The 23,832-nt window shown below is 36.0% G+C and overlaps 1 protein-coding gene across 2 annotated transcripts in view; it reads left to right on the top strand.

Annotated features, from left to right (window-relative positions):
- The window catches only part of TIA1 (TIA1 cytotoxic granule associated RNA binding protein), a 37,623-nt gene that overhangs the window by 8,991 nt on the left and 4,800 nt on the right, over nt 1-23,832 (top strand). Inside the window, exons 2-11 of one of the 2 annotated variants that reach the window (XM_004460122.3) lie at nt 8,674-8,770; nt 10,817-10,915; nt 11,408-11,462; nt 11,635-11,667; nt 12,910-12,997; nt 16,002-16,077; nt 21,798-21,906; nt 22,306-22,401; nt 22,526-22,610; nt 23,394-23,517. In XM_004460122.3, coding sequence (XP_004460179.1) covers nt 8,674-8,770; nt 10,817-10,915; nt 11,408-11,462; nt 11,635-11,667; nt 12,910-12,997; nt 16,002-16,077; nt 21,798-21,906; nt 22,306-22,401; nt 22,526-22,610; nt 23,394-23,517 — 862 coding nt within the window. The remainder of the gene's footprint in view (nt 1-8,673; nt 8,771-10,816; nt 10,916-11,407; nt 11,463-11,634; nt 11,668-12,909; nt 12,998-16,001; nt 16,078-21,797; nt 21,907-22,305; nt 22,402-22,525; nt 22,611-23,393; nt 23,518-23,832) is intronic. The other variant, XM_004460123.4, reaches the window with a different exon arrangement.

Genomic DNA, 23,832 nt, shown 5'->3' with positions numbered 1-23,832 from the left:
TGAGGAAGAAAAGATTTTATCATTTGATTTATTTTTCTTTGTTATTAATATATTATATATATGTCACTTGTAATAGTTTATTGTGATGGTAATGAAGTATTTGTGATCTCTGAAGAGCCTTTTTTAAACAACTGTGTGTAGAGTTAATTAATAGAGGCTCCTGGAGCTTACAGTATACAAGAGGCCACAATAGGTCAACAAATGTAAAGACAATACAAATCCTATCACTTTTTAAGGGAGTTTATTCTTATTACCTATCTCCAATCTAGTTAATACCATCAACTTTGAGAAAATCTTGACAGTTTTGCAAAGAACACATGATCAAATTCAGGATCCCTAATCCTGTCCACTTGTCATAGATTATCTAGCTTTAGCATAGAAGTATTAGAATTAAATTTTCAGAAGAGCCATATTTTATTTAGACTTAATATGCAGTTCTTAAAATTTCACATAGGCACAAGAATTAGTTGTCAATAGACACAGAAGAGTTGCATTATCTATGAGATAATGCACCGTGTGTTTTCACTAACATTTACCCAGCTTCCTTTAATGTTAATATCTGACATAATCAAGGTAAAATTTTTCTTGTGGTTAGACTGAGGTTATGGACTTTGGGAAAGACACCAGACATGTTGTACTTTTCTTATCACATCATAGAGATTTGTGATATCAGTATGTCTTACTACTAGTGATACTGTAATTAAGGTATCTGCCTGTCTTCTCCACTGTACAGTGATTCCTTTTCCTTTTTGTAGTCTGTTGGTTAGAAGCGAGTCATTAAGGCTAGTCAATACTCAAAGGAAGGGGAATTCATAAGCTCTACTTCCTAAAGAGAGAGATCAAAGAGTTTGTGAACATATGTTAAAACCACCAATTTAGTGGTTAAAGTCAATAATATTTTAGAGGAGCTACCTTGAGACAGTTTATTCATTTATTATATCATTAGGGACATTTACTTTATTATTTGGGGTATAATCCAATGTTATCATTTTTTTGCCCTAAATGTTCTAGCTTTGGCCATTTGGAGCTCTCCGGTGTCCTTTTGACATGTCCTTATCTCTCCCACCCTATACACCCACTCCCTTTCTTTTGGGCACCACAAGATATTCCAGGCTTGATTTGTATGTTCCAGTCCTAGAACAACCATTTTCTTTAAGAAATTCACATAGATGCCTTTTTTTTTCTTTTAAGAGCACTCGTAGGTTTACAGAAAAATCAGGTGAAAAGTACACAGTTCCCATATACGCCTCTCACAGTTTTCCCTGATTAACATTTTTCATTAGTGTTGTACCTCCATTAAAATTGGTAGAACAAAATTATAATTATACTATTTTTAAAAAGATTTGTTTGTACACACACACCTCCTGCGTTGTTTTGCGTTTGCTCTCGGCTTTCTGTGTCTGCTTGTCTTCTCTTTAGGCGGCACCAGGAACTGATCATGGTATCTTACAGAGTGGGAGAGAGGCACTCAATCTCCTGTGCCATCTCAGCTCCCTGGTCTGCTGTATCTCTTATTGTCTCTTTTCTGTGTGTCTTTTTGTTGTATTTTCTTGCTGTATCAGCTCCCCGCCTGGGACAGCACTCCACTCATGCCAGCTTGCCTTCACCAGGAGGCTCTGGGAATCAAACCCTGGACCTCCTTTATGGTAGACCAGAGCCCAGTTGCTTGAGCCACATCTGATTCCCTATAATTATACTATTAACTTTAGTCCATGGTGTACATTAGGATTCATTCGTGTTGAACAGTTCTGTGGTTTTTTATATTTTTATCAAATGATTTATTCTTGGTAACATATATACAACCTAAATTTCCCACCATCACCACCATCTTATTACCAAATTTCCCTTACCCACCCAGCCCCTGGTAACCTATATTTTAGTTTCTGACTTTATGAATTTGTATACTCTATTTCAAATAGAAAAAGCATATAGTTTTGCTCATTTGTATCTGGTTTATTTCATTCAACATGATTCTTCAAATGCCATAGATGTTTGTTTGTTTGTTTCTTTTAAGATACTGCATTTACAAGTTGATATCTGAGAGTGTGAGAAATTTGATTGCAGTGCCTATGCCTTTGCCCTTTCTCCTGTTGTAATACCCTACTGGTAATATTCCAACTGCTACTCAAGAGCATACCCTTTTAAGACCTAGATTATATTCCTAAATCATATCCTATCAGGATGGGTGAATATCAAAGATAATATACTTATTCATTCACAGTGGTCTTGAATTCATAACAGTTGTAGTTTATCCAAGTTAACATGATAACTATCTTATATTTCATGAATTGTTTTATTAGCCAACCAACCAAAGGAGCTGTGTTTTATATGTTCTTATGCTTTCCTTGGTACCAAGATTCATGTAATGCTCAGTAAATATTTGAGATTGCTATTATACATAGGCAAGTACATTAACACATAGACAGAAGTACCTCTAAAACCTAATAAAGGTTCTGGAGAAAGAGCTCAGTGATTTACTGTGCTCAGTAACATTGTATCTGATACATAGAATAATTCTTATTTTCCTCAAGAATTTATTCTGGAATAATTTGTGTGGTTTCGCTAACCAAAGATTGGCGACTAACTTGAACAGACTCGCTAAACCATCTTCTATCTGCCTTTCCCATACACATCTGGCTTTTGACCCCAGCATGTTGCCCACATTGTTCTGGCTCAGATCATGAGTACATCTTCCTGTTGCTAAGTCAAATGGACATTTTAACTGTTTGATCTTGCTCAGTCTTTTTTGCCCTTTCCTCCTATTCTGTCTAATGTTTGTTTTAATTTTTTTAATGAGCATTTTAAAAGGAAAACTTAATTGAACATGAATATACTCACCACTGTGTCACCAGTTGTTAACATCTTGCCATATTTGTTTGAACTGTGTATTTTTTTCCTGAATCATTTCTACCTAAATTACAGCTGTTGTAACGCTTCACCCTTAAATACTTAAGCATGTATCTCCAAAAAGAGTACATTTTCTGTATAACCACAGTATCATCTCATTTCTGATAAAATTAACTATACTGTAATGCCATCTAATTTTCAGTCCATATTAAAATTTATCCATTTGTTTAAAAACTATTTTTATAGCTTTTTTTCCCATCCAGAATCCAGTCAGGGTCACCGCATTCGATTACCAGTGTCCATTTTAAAATTACTGTTAGAGAAGTCATGGGTTTACAGCACAGTCATGCATAAAATGCCAATGTCTTTTTAATCAAGCCCAGTCTCTTGGGAAGCAGACTTGGATCAATGGATAGCACATCAGCCTACCACATGGGAGGTCCAGGGTTCAAACCCAGGGCCTCCTGACCCATGTGATGAGCTGGCCCACACGCAGTGCTGATGGACGCAAGGAGTGCCATGCCACGCAGGGGTGTCCCCCGTGTAAAGGAGCCCCACGCAAGGAGTGCACCCTGTAAGGAGAGCTGCCCAGCACGAAAAAAGCACAGCCTGCCCAGGAGTGGCACAGCGCACACGGATAACTGATGTAGCAAGATGACACAACAAAAAGAGATACGGATTCCTGGTGCCGCTGGGAAGAATACCAGCAGACACAGAAGAACACACAGCGAATGGACACAAGAGCAGACAACGGGGGTGGGGAGGTGGGAAGGTGGGAAGGGGAGAGAATAAATAAAAAATAAATCTAAAAAAAAAAACAACAGTCTCTTCTTCCCTCCCTCTTCCCCTACCTTCCTTCCTTCTTTCCTTCTTTTTCAGGGCAGTTTTTTTAAGAGATCAAGCAAGTTGTCTTATAAAGTGTTTAACATCTAGATTTGTGTGATTTATATATAAACCCAGTATCCTGTAAAGTTCCAGTTAGATCTAAATTTAGGCTTGATTAATCCAAGTTTTTTTCATTTGAATACTTTATTGGTGATATTGTGTACTTCATACTGCTCATATAATGTTTCAGTGTCCCTTTATACAGTTTGACCACTGGATCAAAGAGGTAACAGCAAAAGCCCTCCTTTTTTTTTTTTTAAGATTTATTTATTTCTCTCCCCCCCCCCGCCTGTTGTCTGTTCTCTGTGTCTATTTGCTGTATCGTCTTTGTCCCCTTCTGTTGTTGTCAGCGACACGGGAATCTGTTTCTTTTTGTTGTGTCATCTTGTTGTGTCAGCTCTCCCTGTGGGCAGCGCCATTCCTGGGCAGGCTGCACTTTATTTGGTGCTGGGCAGCTCTCCTTAACGGGGCACACTCCTTGTGCGTGGGGCTCCCCTACGCAGAGGACACCCCTGCGTGGCAGGGCACTCCTTGCCCGCATCAGCACTGCGCATGGGCCAGCTGCACACCACACAGGTCAAGGAGGCCCGGGGTTTGAACCGCGGACCTCCCATTTCGTAGATGAACACCCTAACCACTGGGCCAAGTCTGCCACCCAAGCCCTCCATTTTTAAGTAGGGTATCATATAAGTAATCTGCATGATAACTTTGGTACCCTGGGAATATATATTTCCACACCAACCTTTCGCCTAATAGCTTTAGCATCCATTAATGATCCTTTTCTGAATCAGTTATTTCATTAGGACTTACATATTGTCCTTCTGCATTTAATTAGCATTCTTCTGTTAAAGAGCTTTCCCTAATCATCTAGAAGTACTGGATTGTTCTGTACTGAAGTACCTATTCAAATAAAGCAGGATAAATGCTTAGTTGTTTCTCTTTAATTCTGATTTTCAGAGTAAGGACCTGACTTAATAATAACCTCCAATATTGAAATTTTAATGTTGAATAGATGTTGCTGTTATTTTGCTTCACCCCCCCCCCTTTTTTTTGAGTATCCTTATTCTTTAAATGTTTATTGTTCATTGAGACTTAATACTTCTCCCTTTGTCTTCTCATCTATTTCAATGGCTTTGTAATAGGCAATTCACTGTGTTTGTTGAATGGGTAAAGGGGAGGAAGAAAGTGAATATACACTCTTAGGGACATGTACATGTGTTTATTTTCTGGGGAGAGAGTCCGTACCTTTCATCAAGTTCTCTGAAGGGTTTTTGACCGAAGAATGAGAACCTCTACAATTTCTACATTCTTTGATTTCAGAAGTAACAAACCTCTGTGTAATTTGTCTAGAAGTGATCTCATTTTGAAATAACACTTCAAAAACTTACAAAGTCTTGAAGATCATTTCAGTTGTCCAGTCTTTTAATATGCCATTTATACTAATTAAGCATGTTGGTCACCAACTTAGATTTATTAGTAGTTTCTCTTGCAATCTTTCTACTGCCTTTCATCCCTCTTCCACCGATCGGTGATGGTTAATAAAAGGTTTCCCATCCCTTCGTAACACCTGTAACACCTGATAAGTGATTTACCTATGACTTCAAAAATATGTTTTTTGTGTAAAGCACATCATACTTAAATTGGACAATGTTGGGGAATCATGTATTAAAAAGTGGGAAATTAATATTCTCAGTAATACTATAGGAGTAGAAATATTTGCAAAGCTTCCCAAGATTGATTGCATAGAACATTTTTTATATTTAATAGTGATTCATTACCTTGCTAAGGTTAGTCTTGAAATTTAGAAATAAGCAACAGGTTTAAATTTGCAAAACATTAAAAAAGTGAATTTGGCTCAACAGGTAGTGTGTCTGCCTCCCACGTGGGAGGTCCAGGGTTCAAACCCAGGGCCTTCTGACCCGTGTGATGAGCTGGCCCATGCGTAATACTGATGCACGCAAGGAGTGCCATGCCATGTAGGGGTGGCCCACACAAAAGTAGTGCGCCCCGTAAGGAGAGCCGCCCAGCACGAGAAAAGTGCAGCCTCCCCAGGAGTGGTGCCACACACACTGAGAGCTGATGCAGCAAGATGATGCAACAAAAAGACACACATTCCCAGTGCTGCTGATAAGAATACAAGCAGACACAGAATACTCAGTGAATGGACACAGAGAGCAGACAACTGAGGGGGATGGAGAAGGGGAGAGAAATAAAAAAAATAAAAATAAAAAAACATTTAAAAACACAAATCTAGCTTCCCCTCTGTTAGCAGTATATAATATATTTGCAAGTTCATCTCTTATATCTGTGTTTTAAAAGCCAAGAGTTTTTGAAAACTTTTATAAGCTATTCCCAGGTAGTGTAGTGTTTTTGTTTTTTTTAGTTTTTTTTAATTCTCAAGAGGTACCAGGGATATTGAAACTGGGGCCTTGTACAAGCGAAGCAGATGCTCAAACCACTGAGCTGTACCCACTCCCCAACTAGTATAGTTTTAAGCCAAAGAGCTTCTTAGCCTTGAAATTCATTTTTCAGTAAGCAAATTTAGAAACTATTGATGGATCCTGGGGAGGACTAATGCCATCAAATAGAGAGAACTGTATCTCTCGAGAGAAAGGGTGGCTCCCAGGGCATTAGGGCAGTTGAGAAAGTCAGGCCCTGAACACTGCTGCAAGTATCTCTGGACGTGGCTCCTCGGGAAATGGAGATTGGCTGTCGCTGTGGGCCCCAAGGGGAGGGGAAAATGGATGTGGAATGGGTGGAACCAAGGTAAATGTTGGGGCAAGAGAAGAGTTTCGTGAGAGTACACGAGGATGAATATAAAACATGTAATATTACACCAAAAACATATAGGGGACGACAGACTAATAATGTAAACCATAATGTAAAACATAGGATAACTAAAAAATTTAGAAAACTGTGTATCCTAAAGTATGGACCACATTGTAACCACAGATGTCACCTTGTTGAAAGATATTGTTCCAGAGTCTGTACATCAGTTTCAGGAAATATGATATGAATAAGTTAAAAGATTATCACTGTGGAAGGGAAAAGGTTTTATGGTGGATGTGTGGGAGTACTGTATATTGTATATATGAATTACTGTGATCTAAGACTCTTGTGAAGAGAAGCTCAATAATTAGGAAAAAAGAAAAGAAAAAGATAGGATGTAGAAATTTTTCCAAATCAGTATGTACTCTAGATCTAACCTTTAAACTTATCGCTATATTCCATTTTACTAGTAAGGGAAACTGACATTATATTGGGATTCACTTTACGGGAAGTTTTGGATCACAGAGTGGTTCAACAGTGGCGGCAGAGGAATGAATACTGGTTTGGGAAGTTATTGGCAGGCTATGTATGGTTGACAGGGAATTATACAGGGCATATGTCCAGGGTGCATGGTAATGTTTAGATATACTCATAGTGGAAACAATTAAAAACAACAGCTGGGGGGTACTGGGTTCCTGGCCGGGGGTACTCTGTCGTGGTCCCTAGGGGAGCAGCGGCAGTCCCCCAGGTGCAACGGTAAGAACCAGGAAGGAATGAGGGTCCAACAGTGGGCTCCTGATACTAATGACTATGCTTGTGAGCCTGTACACCTGCAATAAAAACAAGGCCTAGAGCAGCATTGTGCCTGGGAGTTTCCTCCTGACAGCCTTCATGTTACTAAAATGTGGCCACTCGAAGCCGAACTCCGCATGTAGATGCAGTGCATTCCCCCCAGCGTGGGACATGACACCAGGGGATGAGCCTCCCTGGCACCGAGGGATCACTACCAAATACCAGCTGAAGATGCAACTAGAAAATGACCTTGAATTAAAGGTTCAATGCGGATCAGCAGAATATCCCTGTCTACATATAATAACATGACTTCAAAATGCTGTTTGACCTAATGTAAGGGGGAAATGGAAAGGAGAAATGAGTTTATATGGCTACGAGTCTCTAAAAAAAGAGTCTGGAGGTTGTCAGAAGGATTGCCCTTATGCACAACTGAGCAGAGTCTAAGAGACAGATAAAGTAGATACAACCCCAGGTATTGGTTCTTTTGAGGGATAAAGAGACCCATGGGTTCTATGGTCATGGCAGATGGGGTTCACTGCTATATCAGGTGGCCCTTCTTTGGAGCTGGTGTTTCTGCGTGATGGAACTGGACTCAGGTGGGATCTCTTTTCACAAGACTTTCATGCTACTTTACTGGAATTGTAGTTGGTGCTGGGGTTTAAGATATATTTAGGGGATTGAATCTCTGGACTGACAATATGATAGCCAAGCCCTGAGCCTCAACAGAATTCAGCTCCTACACTCTGATTTATTGGACTTACCCACTCAGCTAACATCGAGTTGAAGAAGGTCAACCACCACACCATGGAGCCCTAGAGTGCCTACAACTGAAAGCAGGAGGATTGCATCCAGTATCCATGTGGAATCTAAGCCTCCACTTGACATAGATGTGCAATGGACACAACCAATCCAATGTCCACAGAGAAAATGTGGCATTGATGTGGGAAGGGTGGCCATGGTGGCTGCTGGGTGCGGGGAATGGGAGGAAGAGATGAGATGGGGAGGCGTTTTTGGGACGTGGAGTTGTCCTGGGTGGTGCTTCACGGACAACTACGGGACATTGTAGATCCCCCCAGGGCCCACTGGATGGAACATGGGAGAGTGTGGGCTATGATGTGGACCATTGACTATGGGGTGCAGCGATGCCCAGAGATGTACTTACCAGGTGCAATGGATGTGTCATGATGATGGGAGAGAGTGTTGCTGTGGGGGGAGTGGGGGGGTGGGGGCGGTTGGGTTGGATGGGACCTCATATTTTTTTAATGTAATATATATTTTTTAAATGAATTTTTAAAAAAATAAAGTAAAATTAAAAAAAAGAAACTATTGATGCAAAAGAAACATATTTAAAATGACAAATTATTTTTCTTTGTGTTTCAGATATGTCGGTAACCTTTCAAGAGATGTGACAGAAGCTCTAATTCTCCAGCTCTTTAGCCAGATTGGACCTTGTAAAAACTGCAAAATGATTATGGATGTAAGGGTATTTTACTTAGTTAACTTTTTTTTTTTTCTGGAGGTACCAGGGATTGAACAACCCAGGACCTTGTACACTGGCAGCAGTACTCAACCACTTCCCAATAAGAGTTGGTGTTTTTCATATGTTTGTTTTTAGAGTACTGGAAATTGAACCCAGGACTTTGTATATCAGAAGCAGGTGCTCAACCACTTGAGCTACATCTGCTCCCCTCTTCTTTTTTTTTCTTTTTTTTTTTTAATATACATTACTTAAAGTCATTACTTCCAGGCCCTCCAGAAAGTAAAGTAAGTTTGTACTGTCTAAATTTATAGGGATTTTAGTGAATTTGTAATTAATCAGTTTTGGCCACTGAGTTTTAATTTGTTTTATTAAATAAAGGAAGAAGAAAATGGAACTAATCATTTCTAGAGTAAATAAGAACAATATGTAGGCTCTTGTTTTACGGTATATTAGGGTATCAGAATGGTTTTTTTGTGTGTGGTATAAATTGATTAGCAAACCTAGAAATTGAGTTATTACAATTAAATTGGAAAATGGGGTAAAATCATACCCATTTGATGCAGTGAAAGTGTTTTTAACTTTATTTTTTGAAAGTCATGATTCATGTTTTTCTTGCATTTAGGTAGTTTCCACCTTAATGTATAGCAAAAAACATTGAATTTATTCTTCTAATTGGTGTTAACCCTAAATCATAATATGCATAAAAAGATAAATTTTCAGTATTTTGTTAAGAAAGATAATGCTGAAGAGAAGTCCTTCTATCTTTTGTTCTCCCCTTCCTGTACATTTTAGGTTTTCTTTGTTTCTAACTTTCATTTTTACTTGGCATTTGAAAAATTGTTAAGTTAGTTCACTTTGTTGCCTTAAGTGTTGTCAAACCTTTCTCCTAATGAAGTAGGGATATCAACATACATAATATAGATGGTTCAATAACCATTTTTGTCCTTTACACTCTAATTAGGTTTTTTTTTTTTAAATCACATTCAATATCTGTATGCCTTTGGATAAAGGAGAAAAGATACCCATATACATGGATAAAGATAAGATAGGAAGAAAGGAAAAGATGATGGATCGTTTTAAACCAACCTTTCCTTGACAAGGGACTCCTTCCTTATCCCAGTAGTTTCTTATTTTAACAGTTCTGCTTGGAAGATTATGGAAATAATTTTAAAAAATGAACCAGAACATCGATTGATATTTTATACTGATAGGTTTAAATTATTGGGTATTTTTTCTGCTTCCTTAATTATGATAAATCATCCAGACTTCACTTACCATATAACCTCACCTACCTGGAAAATCAGCAGAAAAGGGAAAAATTTTAAAAGGCTTCTGAGCAGGCAAAAATTTGATGTCAGAAAATTCACATTCTAAAGCCCGTTCCAAAACTTGAATTAACAGAGAACCTCTTCAGTTTTCAGAGCATACTCAACCTATATTTTAGAAACAGGTTTAGGAAGGTTGGTTAAAGTTTTCTACTGGCAGGTTAGAAGCAGCTAGGAGTTAGGTATACATGCAGTAAAAGGTCTCCTCTGACAGGAGAGGGACAGAAAAACCATAAAAAGCCAACAGCAAGACCTGACAACATAGGGATCTAGTCATAATTAACCTCTGTAGCTAAAAGAAATGATTATATTATAGGAGAAAATACAGATATATATATCCATCTATCCACAATTAGGACACTTAGTTCATGAATAAAAGATTAAATTATTTATGAAAATGGAGTATAATCTGTTAAAGTAAATATCTTGCTATAAAAATAGGCCATTTTAAAGTGTTTATTTCTGTATCTCAAAATTTACTTGTGGAATGGACTCTTCATTGTCCATGGCTTTAATAACTGATATGTTATATAAAACTTGGCAAAAATGTTTTTACATAATTTCATTTTTTAATTTTTTATTTTACTTTATTTTATTTTTTAAATATTACATTAAAAAAATATGAGGTCCCATTCAACCCCACCGCCCCCACCCAATACATAATTTTAAAGTAATGGAAGTATAAAGTATAAATTTGACTTTTGTGTTTCTTCACCAGACAGCTGGAAATGATCCATATTGTTTTGTGGAGTTTTATGAGCATCGTCATGCAGCTGCAGCACTAGCTGCTATGAATGGGCGGAAGATAATGGGTAAGGTAAGCTGTCAATTTTGAAAGGTGACTTGTATTGGAGATTCTTAAGTTATGTATAACTTTGGTAACTTTTTAGAAGCATTATATTCACTTCACAGCAAAAGGTCTATTATTTACATATAGTAGAAAAGGTAGGATAAAGCTTTTAAGAGGGCATAGACCTGTGTTTATGTTAGTATTCTCCATAGTGCTTTGCTTCAACTTGGATGAAACCTCTAGGAGCATTGGATACTATTGGGAAATAAAAGAGAAAAGAAGTTATTGATACTTTAGGTAAGAGAGGTTAATTGAATATTAACAGATGTGTATAAGATTAGGATTTGTCAATACTATTTGTGTAAATGTAGGTTAAAGGATGAGTATTAAAACTTTGACCAGATTCTTTCATTACAAATGGATGATGCCTTCCCATGTGTTTGCATAGATGCAAATCTAGTAATATCTGATTTGAGCTTTATTTTTATGGAGTATAAATGTAGAAATTTTTTTTTTTAGGAAGTCAAAGTGAATTGGGCAACAACCCCCAGCAGTCAAAAGAAAGATACAAGCAGTAAGTATACTTTATACTCTTTGAACGTTTGTTTTTATTGTACTCAGTAGTTTTATTATAAAGCATATAAACATCATACATGTTTGCAGTAATGTTTTGATCGTTATCCTAAGATATGATTTAATGTGTTTGTGTTAATAAATTTAAGAACAAATCTAATCTTTGTCATCAGGTAGTACCGTTGTCAGCACACAGCGTTCACAAGGTAATTGTATCTTCTTAAACATAAAATGAAATCTCTTGAAAGGGTATTCACTAACCACCTGAAGTTTTTTTTTGTTTGATATTGGGGGGAGGGAGGAGGGTGGGGATCGTATTTCTGTTTGTCTCTCTGGCAATATTTTTCCCCCTTCTTCCCAGTGTTGACCGAGTGTGGCTTGTCCACTACTTTGGTGCTATTTCAAGCTCTCTGACCCCCTTGGTGGCAGCTGATGCCTTAGAAATACTTTCACCAACTAAAGGGCAAGATACCCTGCTTCCTTGAGGTCACGATCTGTGCTTCATACCCAGATCTTCAGAATGCTTGAGTTGCTCCTGAAACTGTTTCCCAAATGGCAACCCAATAAGTTGCTTAAGGCCTGCCAAATAGGGGTAACTTTTCTTTCCAAATATATTTTATCAAAATTGATATATGTCCATTTTAAAGTGTTGGTCCAACTATTTTGCATTTTTAAGTGTTTTGTTTTTTGTTTTGTTTTTGTGTTTTTTGTTTTTTTTTTAAAGAATTGTCTTTTTTTAAAAACTTCAGATATGGGATCGTTATTTCTCTCCAATGCTTTTTTAATGGCTCTGATATAAAGTGAAGGGATTACTGTTTTCATTCTGTTGCCTTCAGTCTTAGTTCACTTGCACATGGATTCACATAAACTGAATGGTGTAATGTCTGGGCAACCAAAACTGTTGGCTTTTGAGAAAACTGTCAAAATACTTTAACATCAAACTGTTGCAATGCAAGGTATTTCTTTGATTGTTCTTCACAAAATATGGTTTAACCAAGTGTATCATGTAGCTAGCTTCAGTAAATATGTTAACTGAGGCAAATCTAGTCTACATAACTCATAACTCATACCACTATTTTATTTTAATTTGTAAAACCTTAATATAGTGGTAAGCTGAATAAAAGTAAATAATTACTATTAGAATGGTAACTAAGTCATTACATTTTTTCCAGAGTTTAAACTTGTTATATATTATTAGTTTATTTTCGTAGATAGTATAATAATTGGCTTTCAGTAGAAATGTAACTGTTAGGTTAGATATATCACAGTCTTAGGAGACTATTTCCTATATTGTCATCTTGATTTTTAAAATTTGTATAGATATAGGATAGTGTTATACTTTATTATAATCCATAAATTATTTTAAGAATACTTTGAGTAGATTTTAGTATTTTTAAAATTCTAAAGTTCTATTTTTCTTTTCACTTCCCCTTCCTTCCCCTTATAAGATCATTTCCATGTCTTTGTTGGTGATCTCAGTCCAGAAATTACAACTGAAGATATAAAAGCTGCTTTTGCACCATTTGGAAGAATATCGTAAGTAACAGAAGATCAACTTGAAATGCTTTTAATTAGAAACAGTACTATACAGAAGTAATTTGAAAATGATTTTATTGTGAATTTTGGACATTAATTTTAACTCTTTAGTACAATGTAATTCATTAGAGACTTCAGGTAGTTAACAGCAAAAGATTATTTTCCCATTGATGAATATATCTCTGGTCTTCAATTATTTTAAAATCCTTTTCCAATTAGTATTAGTTTTAAAGAAATAAATGTGTCGTACATTTTATAGTTTAATATAGCTGTCTTGCTAACTTGGTCATAATCTTTATTAAACTTGTGTGACTAAGGAATTTAGACCTTTGGGCACTAATATGATACCATGCATTTTGTTTTAATATGTTTTAACCAAAAAAACCTTAATGATTCAGCTTGAAAAACATCAGTTATTAAATGTTGTTTCCTCAGTCTCTACCTTTTTTTCACTGTTAACAACAGTAGTCTTTTAGTATTTTGTGAAGCACTATCTTGCTTGCGTTTGACATTAATCATACATTTTAAGCCCTTTGTAAATTGTTCACACAAGGTGTAACACTCATCATAGAACTTTAATTTTGAAAAGTATGCCATTTTAGCATAAGAGTAACAAGTTGATTGTAGTACTCTATGAGAAGTAATTGTTGAATTCAGAAAACAATTTTTTTAGGGTTTCTAGTTGCTTTTTTTATTCTTGTTCTGGCTAGATGATTAGTAAAAAAATTCTAGATGTTTGGTTTGATGAGCAGACTGCTAGCAGAGGTGAGAAGGTGATGAGACTGGAAGGTGAATGCCAGTAGTATTGGTGATGGATTTCATGGGTTTTCATTGGAAGCTGTTTAGTTCATTGGTAAGAGGATTACATGACAAAGCATAGTGATCAAGGAGTGGCTGTAAGAAAAGGGTCAACTTAAAGGCATTCACAAAATCAGGTATAAATAGACTGTTCTGTTAGGTGACATTTTTCTTTGTGAGAACTAAATAGGAAAATAAGGAAAGTTTTAATTTCTTGATTGTTCCTTGTAATCTCATTTGGTTTTGATAATATTTAGCTTGTTTTCAATTATCTGAACTAGAGAATCCTAACCTTTAACTTCTTGAGGGCCCTGTAAATCTCTATATACAAAATTTTGCTTTTATTTTCATTTCGACAAGGAGAATCTTTTTTCAATTCATCTGATTCTCACAGTAGTTACAGGATCATAAAAGGATTAAGAACCCTGGTCTAGGTCTTTGGCTATTTTTCCCTTAGCGAATTGTTTCAGAGAAATGGCCAATATTTTCTGAAACAGAGCTCTTTAAGAAGACCAAACCTTTTTAACCTTAACAGACTTAAGTAGTTGTTTTATTAAATGCTCTCCTTTTGATTGAAATAGCTTTTCTGGAAAAGCTCGGGAATTTTAGTTTGGAATTAGATTTTTCTTATGATCATCCATGGTTATTAATGATTGTTTTGTCTTGGCAATTTTATAATTTTCAGTTGGGATAATATATAATGTCTTGACTCTTAGACTGTTCAAGGAGTTCACTTTCTTAAATTTAAAAGAACCATTTTGGCAGTCGATAACTTATTTTCTTGATTTATTTTTTATTGAAGATAAATTGATAACTATCTTGAAGTGTTCTTGTGACAATCAGATATTCTTTGTAGAGTGCCTATAATAGTGCTTGGTTTATCTATAGAAAGTGTGTGATAAATGGTGGCCTATTGATATTTAGTACTAAAAAATATGACTGTACCTTCTTTTCATGATTTATAGTTTAATTTCTTCCTGCACCTTGAGTTTAGGGTAGTCTAGAAAATTTTGGTATAGAAATGAATCAGCTATCAAATTAAATGCATGTGTACCATACAGATAATTTAGTAAGTATCTGTAATGTAAAAGTAACTTACATTAATTTCCCTTTTCACCACCACCACCTCATTTTGACCCTAGACACTTAATAAATCACTCCTGAATTGATCTAAAGTATGATTATGTATACATTAATATAAAATTACATTGCATGGCTTTCTGACTTGGGTTTTTGTTGTGAAAGTGCCTGTTTTGTTCATGTGTCCTGAGAGAACAAGCATTGTGACATACCTGGCTAACTTAAAAGCAGATTGCCTGTGAAGCACAATTTGAGTCCAATTTTTTGAGGTATGGAGTTTTAGCTATCATGGCTGGGTTTTTACTCAATCTCAAATAATAGGGCTCTGGTTATTTTGCAGAGTGTCTCTGAAGAATGGACAGAATTGCCCTGGCTAACTACAAGCTACGGTTCACAGTGGATAAATGTTGGCGTGCTTTTTTACTTTCTGATTTTTTTAAATTTTGCTTTTATATCTCATAGTTTCCAATCAATCTTATATGATTGCTATTATAAAATTCAGTATAAAATCTTTCCTTGTATAGTTTAAAACTAAAGTGTGTGTCTAGTATTTTTCTTCAATGATTTAACATTTCTGAAAATGTCAAGTTCTCAAAATTGTCATTTTACCCATAGTCCAAAAGGGGGGTATAAATTAAGCTGAGAAAATGAAATAATTTAATTAATTTAAGGAATATATACCTTTTTCATTCTTTCAGTTTCCAGTTTTCTGTTTTAACTTTTTAATGATTAGGTAGAATATGGTGTCAAATGACAGGTGATAACTTGCATGGTTAAAGAAAGCCATTCATCTAATGTGTACATGAACTCATTTAGTGGTTAAATAAACCATATGAATAGCTGCTTTCACCATGCTCAATGTTTAAAAGTTTAAAAAATATTTTGAAATGGGAGGAAATTTCTGTACAATGTATATAAATATATATATTTAAGAAGTTATTGATTTGCATGTTTAGAAGATTAAGCCCCTTTTGCTAATACATGATAAATTTTATAGATGGGTGAATTTTCATTGAAGGTTCACTTTAATGAAGGTGAAACATGAAAATGAATTGTGTATAAAATTATCGCTTTATATCCAGAGGACAGTTTACAAATCTAAATTCCTGATTGTTTCTGATTTCAGAGATGCCCGAGTGGTAAAAGACATGGCAACAGGAAAGTCTAAGGGATATGGCTTTGTCTCCTTTTTCAACAAATGGGTGAGCTCATTAAGAAATGGTGTGTGTGTTTAACAGTGCTTTAAGAGTAAAGAATGAAAATATTTAGTTTGCTTAATCTTCCTTCCATCTGCCATTTTTCATTCATTGATAACAAGCACATACCTTCTTTCTCTTGTTTGGTCATTTAGTCAACATTTATCTAGCACCTCATACATGCAAAGTCAGAATATAGAAAGTAGAGATGTTAAAATTATCAGCAAAAGGTAGGTAAATAAAATCTTATTTATGAATTTAATCATTCTTTCCTTGTTTATATTACCATGCATTTAAAATTAGCTACCAAAAAATATCGCAATCATTGGGGACTCTTTTATACAGCCCTGGGAATTGAATCTGAGACCTCATATATGGGAAGCAGGAGCTCAATCACTGAGCTATATCTGCTCTCCCATTGTAGAATTCTTTTTTAAAAAATTATATGCTAATATATTTGAAGACTTCTCATCATTTTTCTTTCATTCAAAAAATATTTACCGAATGCCAGTTTGCATGGGCTTTGAAATCTTTGGATTTTGCAGAGAAAAGGAATACTGTAGTTTGTCAAGTGGAGATGTGAGAGTATGGGGTATAAAAAAGGAGAGACTCATTTAATAAAACAACTGGATGAAATCTTTAGAGTGTCCGCCATAAAATGTAGTACTACCCCATTGTAAAGAAAAATAATGAGGAAGCTCTGTTAAGTACCAATTATGGAAAGATTTCCATATGTTGCTAAGTGAATAGGCTAAATTGTGTGAAAAGGAAGGGAACATAAATTTGTGTGACATACATATGTGAATGTGTGTTTTTTTCCCCTGCAGGAATAAACAAATTTAGGATTAGGTTTCCTGTTTGGGAAGAGGTGTTGAGAACTAGGCAGATGGGGGACAGGGAGAGAAGCTTCTCACTATGTTGTGCTTTTTAATGTTTGAACCTTATATAAATGAATTACCAAGTCAAATAATTATTCAAATAAATAATTTAACTTTTGTATTTAGTATAAGAACTGAAGGTTCAAAACTGTTCTGTAACAAGGTATTGTATCTCCAAAAACATACGGGGTGCATGGTAGAATTTGTATGCACTAATCTTAGAATATATATCAAGGTTTCATTAACCTTAGATTTTATTGTATAACCTTTATTTTATGACTAGTAGTTGGCGATATGAAGTACAAAATTATACTTTTTGTGTTAGAGTGCTTTGAATGAGCCATTAAAAGTTTTTGATAGTATAAAATGCTTTTTAGAAAGATTTTCTTACTTTAGTAAATGGATTACATGAAATAAATATTACATCATTTTCTTGATGACTCCAGGTCAAATTTATGAACATTAATTATTGTAATATGCTCTGATGTATGGGGTTCCTTCTGGGAATTTTTCAAAAATATATCTGTTTGCAGCTATGCCAAGTAGTGTCAAACTCCTGTGTGTGTTTTTTTGTTTGTTTGTATGTTTGTGGTGTTTTTCTAGTTCTTGTGTCTGTTTATTTTTTTTTTTTTTTTTTTTTTTTAAGATTTATTTATTTAATTTCCCCCCCTCCCCTGGTTGTCTGTTCTTGGTGTCTATTTGCTGCGTCTTGTTTCTTTGTCCGCTTCTGTTGTCGTCAGCGGCACGGGAAGTGTGGGCGGCGCCATTCCTGGGCAGGCTGCACTTTCTTTTCACGCTGGGCGGCTTTCCTCACGGGCGCACTCCTTGCGCGTGGGGCTCCCCCACGCAGGGGACACCCTTGCGTGGCACGGCACTCCTTGCGCGCATCAGCACTGCGCATGGCCAGCTCCACACGGGTCAAGGAGGCCCGGGGTTTGAACCGCGGACCTCCCATGTGGTAGACAGACGCCCTAACCACTGGGCCAAAGTCCGTTTCCCTCTTGTGTCTGTTTATATTGGAACTAATGTCTAGGGATCCTTACTTAAGGTATTTGCTGTAACAGCTTGCAGCCAGTTTTGCCCAAAATCTACTATCCAAATAAAAAATCTGTTCTAAAAATGTTTACTTGGCTCACAAGTCCAGGCTAGAGTACAAACAATACACTGCAAGAAGGTGGGAAAGCCTAAGAGATCAGGAAAAACCCATACATTAGAATAAAATTTGGAATTGAGAGGTGAAATTAATAAGCTGGCCAATGTATGTGTCCCATCTACCATCAAACAGTTTTGTTGTATTTTGTTTTTTGTTTTTTTTTCCGCAAAAAAAAAAATTTAAAACTAGGAGAGTGGTATTTATTCTGAAAGGTTTATTGCATTGGGATATTTAGAAAAAGTAGGAAAAATACCTTGTACAATGGATGATAGCCAGTTTTTGTGAGTTCCTTGGAGGACTGATAAAGATTTTTAGAGTTTTTTAATGCTATTTGGAGAAATAGGTTAGGGTTTTTAGGTGGGCTGGGAACTCATTTTTTCCCTTTTGATATGGGATGTAGACTCCTGATATGTGTAAAAATCACTATTGAATGCATATTTAGGTATAAAATGGAGTAAAATAACAAAGGATTCCTTTGCATGGCTTTTGTGATCTGCCAAAGATGGATATGAATATTTACAACCATCATATGATAGGTATAACTGAGTAACCTTCCCGAGTCTACATTTCAACTTCTGTAAATTTTTTTATATGTGATTGGTACTTTCTAGTGTCATGCAGTCCCTTGCCTTTCTTTCTTCACCTTACTTGCTAGACAAAATCCCAGTACTGGTCAAATTCAGATTTTCTGCCTAATCTGAAGTAACAGTGTTGGAGGAGAAAAATCATACAACTGAGTCAGCTGGTTTCACTTCTGATTTCGTGGTCTTTTGATAAGTACTTGGTACTTTGCTTGCAAACCTGTTTCTCTAGGAAGTTTGCTTTTTTTGTGAGAAAACTAGCTCATGCCTCTTTCTGTCTCTTCCTATATCCCTCTCTTCTTCCTCTATCATCACTGTGAGCTGACAACCTTATCTCATGCCTCACTGAAAAAAAAATAGAAAGTGTCATACAGGAAGTCCTTCATCTTTCAATCACCAAACCAGCATAAAATATACCCACCTTCTTCCTTCCTTTCCTCCTGTTACTGTGGAGGAAAAGTCCTTCCTGTAAAAGGCCAGATTATTAATGACTGGGATCCCACCTTCTTGCCTTTTCAAGGAGTTTGATCCTGTGCTTATTGTCGTTGTTGTTTTTTAGTAGCAGCTTTATTGAGTTATAATTCATATACCATGAAATTCATCCATTTAAACTGTACAGGTTGTTTAAATTTTCATATAGTTGTGTAACCATCACCACAATCAATTTTAAAACATTTTCATCACCCCAAATAGGAACCCCAAACCCAATAGCAATAATTCCCTTTTTCTCTCTACCCACTCTCCCCCCAGCCCTAAGTCACTGCTCATCTTTCTGTCTCTAGATTTGCCTGTTCTGAACATTTCCTATAAATGGAATCATAATAATATGTACTATGTTTATTCTTGCTGTCCTTTGTCATCAGTCTGTTCCTTTCCGCTGGGTCATTGCCATCAACCAAAAAATATGTTGTAGTATCCCTTGAGTGTCTTAATTAAAACCACACTTGGGAAGTAGATGTGGCTCGAGCAGTTGTGCATGCTTCCCACATGGGAGGTCCCGGATTTGGTTCCTGGTGCCTCCTGAAAAAAAAGAAAAAAAAAAAAAAAAACAAGCAAAACAAACAAAACGTCAACTCAGGGAAGCTGATATGGTTCAGTGGTTGAGCACTGGCTTCCCAGCTTCCCACATACAAGGTCCCAGATTCAATCCCCAGCCCCTGGTATCTCAAAACAAAACAAAACCCTACTTGACCCCACATCCCTTCCCAAGCTATATATCACTATTCTCTGCTATAATTCATAATCAAACTTCTCAAGAGTTGTTTGCAAATGCTTCCACTTCTTCATAACCACTACCTCTACTCACGTCTCCCCTGCACTCCAATGAAGTTTTTTTCTTCTTTTGTGAGGGATTAGTAAGCAATGGTTGTTTCTTTTTAGTTTTAAGATTTATTTTATTTACATGTATTTCCTCTCTCCCTTCCCCCCATTGTTTGCATTTGCTCTCTGCTCTCTGTGTCTGTTTGTTGTGTGCTTGTCTTCTTTTTTAGGAGGCACCGGAAACTGAACCCAGGACCTCCCATGTGGGAGGGAGGTACCCAATGGCTTGAGCCACCTCCACTCCCTGTCTTTTTAAGGATATGCATTTTTTCTTTATGTGTCTGAAGAATGACTTTAAATTTGCCAGAGTTCCATTAGTGGTTGCACATTTGATATATGCAAACCAAAGCTACATCTCTGTTTACTTTTCAGACCACTCCTACCTCATTTTTGCTTTCACTTTCTACCAGCACAACTCTTTCAAGGTCACTAGCAATCCTCTATCTTTGTGATCTCTGACTCCTTGGTTTCTTAACAGTATACTTTCGTGGGTTTTTTCCTTTATCCTGTTTTCCAGTTTTGCTGAATTCAGTGCCCTGTCCCAGGCCACCGCCTTTTCTCTCAAATCTTTTTCATGACTCTGAATTTTTATATCTCTAGTCCAATATATTTCTTTGTACTCCACTTTTATTAACAAATGATCTTCACTTAAATGTCTCACAGACATCTCAAACTTAATGTATCTTAAGTGGAACTTTGTTTCTTCCTCAGACTTGTTCTCCCTCCCTCCTCATCTTTATTCTTATTTCTGTAAATGCCAACACTGTCCTCCTAACTGCCTAAAGAGGATTCTCAGTTATCTTTGATTCCTCCCCTATTCTTTACTACCCTCAACCCCCCAATTCTCTTCCTGTAGGTTACAGTCACTGCTACTGGCCACCAACATTTTTTGCCTGGATTATTGCAGTAGTCTTATAAAACATCTTTATCCTTTCACTACCCATCTCCCTAAACCATTCTATTCCTAGCACTAAAAATGACCTCCTTAAAACATAAGGCAGATGTAACAGTCTCTTAGTTAAAACATTTCAATTTTGTTCTCTGGCATCCACTGAAACTAGTCTTTCACATGCTTCTCTCAGAAGCATACCAAACTCTTTCCTGCCTTAACTCCTTTTCAGTACTTTTCCCTCTGTCTAGGCCTTCTTCCCCATTGTTTTGACTTTGATAGTTCCTACTCCTCTCAACCTCAACTTGAATGTCATTTCAGAGAGAACTTCTTTAATCATGCTGCCCAAAGTAGGTCTGCATGTCCATATTCTCTGTTTCAGCCTTTTGCTTTTGTCATGGCACCTACCACAAATGTAATTACTTTGTCTCCCAAAAGTATGTAAGATCCATGGTGACAGAGAGACCATGTCTGCTTTCCACACCAGTGTATCCCCAGCATTTAACCTGGTGCCTAGAACATAGTAGTTGTTTAGTACTTATATGTTGGATGAATCAGAGAAACCAAACACTAGCAAACTTGTTGGATTGTGTTAGGTGAGATTTTTCATCTGTAATAACTTGAGTTGTTGAATAAACTTTTGGATAGCCAACTCGGGGCTTTTGGGCTCAGGGCCTTTTCAGATGATAGCATTCCTAAAGTCTGATATCCAAATCAAAGAAAGATAAAAATACAAAAGTACCATTGCATATTAGGAAAGTTACTGTATATCGTGTATTTCTTAAAGCATTTTCATTCAGAGACCATCTTTGATAAGCAACCATGAATTTTTTCTCTACTGCTAAAGGTTGTTTAACATCAACTAATAGTGGCTTCTTTGTTGTTTCTAATGTTGTGCGGAACAGGATGCCGAAAACGCCATTCAACAGATGGGTGGCCAGTGGCTTGGTGGAAGACAAATCAGAACTAACTGGGCAACCCGAAAGCCTCCAGCTCCAAAGAGTACATATGAGTGTAGGTGTATTGGAGAAGAAAAGGAAATGTGGCGTTTTGGAGAAAAATACACTAGCTTTTAAATGTTAGAGCTGTTCCCGGAGACTTAATGCAGAAATAGATGAGAAGCAAATCAAGACTACTATTCAAAAATGTACTTAGTTTTCATTTTTGTAATTATAACAAATGATAATTATATCTCTTATGTCAAGTCTCCTATTAAAAATAGAAAATACTGGGTAATTTTTATATATTCTTGGGGGTGTTTTAATCCTAAATCCACATGTAATGTATATTATAAACAATTTGGTCAAGGTAAATATCATTAACATTATAGTAGTGTAGTTAATATGCTGCTTTTCTCTTTCTCAACATTTTATTTAATGAATTAGAGACATAAAATTCTTTTTTCCTTCCCAGCAAACACCAAACAGTTATCATATGATGAGGTTGTAAATCAGTCTAGTCCAAGCAACTGTACTGTATACTGTGGAGGTGTTACTTCTGGGCTAACAGGTAAGGAGTTTTACCTTTACCTGTGTGATAGCTCGAGATTAATTTTTAAACCCAGAGCTTAATATTTGGATGATGTTTTATAAAATTTAATATATTTTTGTTTGTTTTTCTTTTTGTCTAACAGAACAACTAATGCGTCAGACTTTTTCACCATTTGGACAAATAATGGAAATTCGAGTCTTTCCAGATAAAGGATATTCATTTGTTCGGTAGGGGTGGTTTTTGTTTTATTTATTTTATATTATATTATATACTATACTATACTATATATTATATATATATATATATATATATTTTTTTTTAGAGAAGTTGTGAGTTTGTAAAATAATCATGCATACCATAAGGGATTCCCATACATCACCCCACCACCACCACCTTGCATTGTTGTGGAACATTTGTTACAAATGATGAAAGACCATTGTGCAAATACTACCGTTAACTGTAGTTCATATCTTCCATTTGGTGTACTTTTCCCACAAACTACTCTGTTATTAACAACATATATTAGTGTTGTATATTTGTTATAGTTCCTGAGACAATATTCCCATATTTGTACTGTTACTGTTAACTACAGTCCATTATCCACCAGTGTTCACTGTATTATGCAGTCCCATGCCTTGTACAGTTTTTTAAAAAGTTTTTCCCCCAAATAGTTTTTAAACATTTCATTTTTAAGTGATTTTCTTTAAAATTCACCTTGGTTATAAAGAAATAGACATTTCTCTAGCATCTAGCATTTAGTGTATTTGCTGTTTTTTATAGTTCCCTTATTTGAACAAAAGCTAACAAAACACATCCTTTATCAAAGCAAGTTTCCACATTACTACAGAATCTTTGGGGAAAAAAATTGCAAAGAAAATATGCCATTTTATTGATTCTTTTATGTGAGCTACCTGTTTTGTCTCAGGCTCAGCTTGATTTTTTAAAACAGATTTTATTCATAAATATTTAAAAGAATTTGTATTGGTGATCCTTAATATTGTTTTCAATAGGTTCAATTCCCATGAAAGTGCAGCACATGCAATTGTTTCTGTCAATGGTACTACCATTGAAGGGCATGTTGTGAAATGTTACTGGGGCAAAGAAACTCTTGATATGATAAATCCAGTGCAACAGGTGAGAGGGTTCTTAACTTTGGGAAATAATTGATGGGCTAATACTAAGGATTATTTTTTAATGAAAATTGTTGGTATTCCTTGTTAATAAATTTCTAGTTAAACAATAGTATATAAGGGCTCTTCCTACATATATTATAGTTCCAGAGTTGTGACATGATGAATGTCACCACCCCAATTGAATCGTGCACATACAGTAGATTTTAAAATGCTCTGACACACCTAACAGTATTATATCTATTTTTTAAATATTTGGTAAACTTATTCACGTACTATTTGGAGAACTCACAAGCATGCTTGACTTAATTGAAAGAAA

The sequence above is a fragment of the Dasypus novemcinctus genome, chromosome 17, assembly GCF_030445035.2.
Source record: "Dasypus novemcinctus isolate mDasNov1 chromosome 17, mDasNov1.1.hap2, whole genome shotgun sequence".
NCBI classification, from domain to species: Eukaryota; Metazoa; Chordata; class Mammalia; order Cingulata; family Dasypodidae; genus Dasypus; species Dasypus novemcinctus.
The sequence above is the reverse complement of the archived record's forward strand: the minus strand, read 5'-3'. Positions and strand labels throughout refer to the sequence as shown.